At 51.9% G+C, this 4,699-nt stretch overlaps 1 protein-coding gene across 1 annotated transcript in view; it reads right to left on the reverse strand.

Annotated features, from left to right (window-relative positions):
• Nucleotides 1-4,654: 4,654 nt before the first annotated feature.
• Nucleotides 4,655-4,699, reverse strand: part of LOC103903381 (Fanconi anemia group D2 protein) — a 57,810-nt gene continuing 57,765 nt past the window's right edge. The window contains exon 43 of the mRNA XM_009284576.2: nt 4,655-4,681. Coding sequence (XP_009282851.1) covers nt 4,655-4,681 — 27 coding nt within the window. The remainder of the gene's footprint in view (nt 4,682-4,699) is intronic.

A 4,699-nucleotide genomic window follows, 5' to 3' on the forward strand; every position in this document is an offset into this window, starting at 1 on the left:
CCATCCCTGGAGGTATTTAAAAGATGAGTAGATGAGGTGCTTAGGGATGGTTTAGTGGACATGGTGGTGTTGGGTCGACAGTTGGACTCAATGATCTTAGAGGTCTTTTCCAACTTTAATGATTCTATGACTCTATTTTTGAAGAACGTGTTTCCTCACATCTATATTCATGTCATTAGTGCAATTCCATTGTTATTAATACAAAAATATTTGCCCTGCTCCCAAATGGCTGCGAAGGAGCAAGGGGAAGGCTTGGGGGGGCTGGAGATCTGAGGAAGCGGCTGCTGGCTGCTAGAGAAGTAGGGAGCAGTGAACTGCACCCAGCTGCTGGCCTGGCTGAGCCCATGAATCCTGCAGCAAGCACGGGGGAATCAACGTGGGGTCTGAGGGTACTCTCCCCACCCACCGCCCTGACCAGTCTTCCAGGAGCAACCTGCAACAAGACCTGCTCAAAATCAGCGCCTCTCTTCTTCCTCGTCCTCCCAGTTGCCTGGGGTCCCTTCCCACCTCCATTCTTCTGGCCTCGCAGCAGGGCTGGAAGCGCCTCGTGGAGGCAGAGCCACAGGCAGGTGAGAGCGCACGCTCCCCGGGAAGCATGGGAGCCCGAGAGACCGCTCCATGCTCCAGCTGATCCTCCCTCTTGATACAGCCCCTTTCCTCAGCACTTTTGAGCACGCAGGCATCGCAAAGGATGTCAATATTCAATCCTCACCTTTTGTGGAGGACGCTTGTCCTAGGGCAGCCAAAGCAGGTACTGCTGTCACAGTTTTGGTAGGGGAAATGGTGAGGGTTAGTAGAGACACCAACAGCAGAGGGGGAGAATGGCCTCCAAGAGGTAATGTAAATCCACTCCTCACACCCATTTCTCCCACATTGAAGCATTTTACTGCAAGAGAGCTCTCCTGCAGCTCCCTTCCCTTGCGCTAAAAGCAACGTTTAACCCAGCCTCGGCTCCAATGGCATTTCTGCCCTCCCCTGCCACAAGGGCCAGAGGCAGAACCCACAATGCACATCTAGCTTTTTAAGTCAGGCTAAATATCAGATAAAGTCTCCCCTGGAGATTTCCTGGGGGTGCTCTTTCTGCACCTACAGAGGTACAGGCACATGGATCTCCTGTGAACATGAAGTCAAGGTGAGCTGTCAGCAGGACTCCGAGTTTGATCTATCCGGTGTTTCCCCAGGATATTATTCTCAAACTTTTGCTCCAGGATGTACCCAATGAGAATCCTCCCCTCCCCAAAAAGAGGGCTCTGTCAACTACTGTCTTCACATTTCTGTGATACAAGTGAAAACGTACAAGGATGTGTCAGACTGCAGGGGAAAGAGAGGAACAGTGAGGGGAAAGGTAAGCTGATGGTGCATCCACCCTAAAGCTTTTATGTGCACTAGGACCAAATCCCAGGTCACGATGCTTTGCAGAGTTCAGAGCAATACTGCTAGCAGCTTTTTGGAAATTGGACACAAAAATCTCAGTGAATCTGGAGACCTTCCATACCCCTGTGACTTTCCCAGCTCACTGACCTGGCGTGACCAGCAGGCAATCACAGGCAGGCAGGGCCAATCCTCTCTTTGAGAGACAACTACTCGAGGTGACTTCCACTGCTGTCAGCGCCTTGGCACCAAAATGCAAGCAGACACTATCTTCTGGGATCTTTGAAGTCCAGCTTTGCAAAGCTATTAGGGACAAAGCGCAGCTCTCCCTCAACAATTCAGCTGTGTCCTAACACATTCCTCTCTTGAGATCACCTCAGGTCACTGAATTATCAGGTTCAATCACCTGCAACATAAAGGGGATGAAGGTACATTTGACTTTAAAGCTGTTTCCTAAAATCAAGGCTCTGCTAGCAGTAGATACCTAGAGAGCCCGAAGATTATTTACTAGAAGCTAGAATTATTTGAGAAGTCTGGTCCAATCCATTCATCTTAAAATATGTGCTTTGGATCAGACACTACAACCTTTATGGGGTAGGCAAAGCTTGAATTCAAGGTCTATCTCCCTCTTGTGGTGACACCAGAAAAATGGTGATGCCAACATAGTATCACCCTGTCTCCCACCCGAGATCAAAATTCAGTACTACCACTCATTCCTAAACCTTGGAACTGATAACTCCAATGAGGACTGCAGGATTGCTCCGATTGCTCCATGAGGTCTGGCTGCCTGCCCAGCAGACAGCGAGCACTAGAAGCCCAGTTTACCATTTGAGAGCGCAAACCTTTCTCAAGCTACAGATGTGGCTCAGGCTGTAATGAAACTGCTCCATTCTAGCACCTTAGTACGAGGCTTCAAAACAGCCTGCTCTCCAGTTCAGGCTTTGGGAGGTCTCAGACCACCAAAAGGTCTCAGCTACCAATAACTAGAGCTGCAAGCATGCCTGAGCACCCAGCTCTCTCAGGACAAGAGGAAAGTCTGCTTTGAGGACACAGAGCATGTTGTCATCTCCTGCTACATTAAATGTACGGTGGGGAGAACAGCACCACTAACACAGCATGTAAATCAATCTCCCGATTTAGAATACACAAATCCACTCCAGAAAAGTTTAATGTGGGTTCCTGGGGCATCATATCCTGAAAGAGACACAGTACAAGAAAAAACAGGCAAGCAGAATTCCCCAGTCTTTAAAACAATCCCAATGCTTCAAATATATCAAAGCTCCATCTACTACAAGGCTGCACACCGCAGCAGCTGCTGGAAGAAGCAGTATCAGCCCAAGGACCAGGAGGTTCTCCATCCCCGAGAGGTGGCCTGGAATTAGCAGCACCCAAACCAGAAAGCCTGGTTTTGCAGAGCCCTTGGGAACTACTGACTCCCTGAAAGGGAAAGAAAAAGGGCAGTACTCTGTACCCCAGTGAGCTGCCCCGCATCCCTGCTGGAAGATGAACCAGACAGGCTGATCCCACAGTGCTCAAGCTCTGTGAGAGCACGTGTCCTGGGAGGAGCAGTACCCTCCAGAAGACGGATCCCTACACCAGAACTGCTTTGGCCACACTGACTGTGTGGCAACACCTACTCCTGTGAGAAACCCTGGGGCCAGAGGAAAAAGGGAGAACCATTACAACAGCCTGTCAGGAGACCAGGAAGGGATCTGAGAGACACCCCACACTACTAGCTGGGAACAGGAACAAGCAATGGATCTCAAGCGAAGAGGTCAGCCGGGTACAGCCCCAGTCCCAGGGATGTCTGTGGCACCCTCTGTCTCCCAGTCTTTGGGTAAAGAATCATAGGATAATTTAGGCAGGGACCTCTGGTGGTCTCTAGCTCACCCCACCCCCCTCACACACATTCAAAGCAGGGCTAACTTCAAAGTCAGATCAAGCTGTTCAGGGCCTTGTCCAGACTAGTATCGAGTTACCTCCAAGTATGGAGATCTCAGGACTCCACTCCAGCACATCCAGAATAAGCAGTGCATGGACGTGCATGGGCCACAGGCGTACTTTTGATGTACTTGGGCCACAGAGTAAATGCCTCTGAGGGAAGAGGTAGGTACTCTCCCTCTACCTACCAATCTTGTATGACAGCACCATCTCTCATCATTTGGTATCGCCCCCAAGCAAAAGCACAATGATCTGTGGCTGCTCCACTCCACTGTAAGCTCTGCAGGGTTGGTACAAAGCACTTATTTCCCCTGGTACTACGCACCAGAAGCGGCCATGCCTCCCAGATGTGCAGCCCAACCTGACAGTAAAGCGTCACTGGCTAGGTGAGCTGAGGGAAAGGCTGGAGGAGCACTTATTCAAACAATGGAAAACACGGAGCTTCCTATGGAGAACAAAACTGTGAGCTTGGGGGAGGACCTATATTGAGGAGCAACCAGCTGATATCAGATCTAACAGGCTCAAAACTATAAAGAACATTAAGTTACCCAGGGGTCCAGTAAACACTGCAGACATCACGTTGCCATCATGAAAAAGGTAGCTTTCAGTTGGAGAATAATATACCGAGACATTTAAAGCCTGCTGGGAAGCAAGAAGACATTACAGACACCAACTCCACCAACTCCCCAACAAATGCTAAATATGAGCAGTGAGTCTGCAGCTCTAGATGCCCACTGAAAAACTGAGATAAACAGAGGAGTGGTGGGAAGGGAAGAGAGATTTCCTTCTCCTTGCCACTTGCCTCCCTAGAGAGGAGGATAAGCACCTCTTCCTAGGTGCCAGCAAAGGGCACTCTCCTGTGGCATTGTGCACGACAGGTCAGCCTGCTGTCCCCACCTAGCCCTGGCAGTGTGCACATGTGCAGGCTGAGACACCCTCCAAACCATCGTGATCACCAGATTTTCCGCTGTGGCCCCAGCAGGAGCACAAAGCACCTCAAAGGTTGAGCGACGCTGCTCAGGTGCCTCCCAGAGCTGACAGCAGCCAGGCCTGCAGCCCCGGGAGTATGTCCCCTCCCATCACAGCCACCATGTGCGGGGAGGAAGGCGGGCCTGAACCCCTGGGCCAGGCGGGTGGAAGGGCAGGCTCTGGACATCCAAGACGGTGGCAGGGAGCCGGGCATCCCGTGGCCCAGCCCCAGGCAGGCAGAGAGCAGGCAGGGCGGGAGCACAGCGGTTTATTGGCAACACAAGCAGAGGCGGTGGTGGCGGCGGCAGGCCCCGAGCAGGGTGCGGGGCGGCGGTGCTCCGGCGGGGCTGGGGGGCCCGGGGCCGCCCTAGGCCTACGTCAGCGTCTCGCCCTTGGTGACCTGCCGGAGAGAGGAAAC

Source organism: Aptenodytes forsteri, unplaced genomic scaffold (assembly GCF_000699145.1).
Source record: "Aptenodytes forsteri isolate BGI_AS27 unplaced genomic scaffold, ASM69914v1 Scaffold53, whole genome shotgun sequence".
Taxonomy (NCBI): domain Eukaryota; kingdom Metazoa; phylum Chordata; class Aves; order Sphenisciformes; family Spheniscidae; genus Aptenodytes; species Aptenodytes forsteri.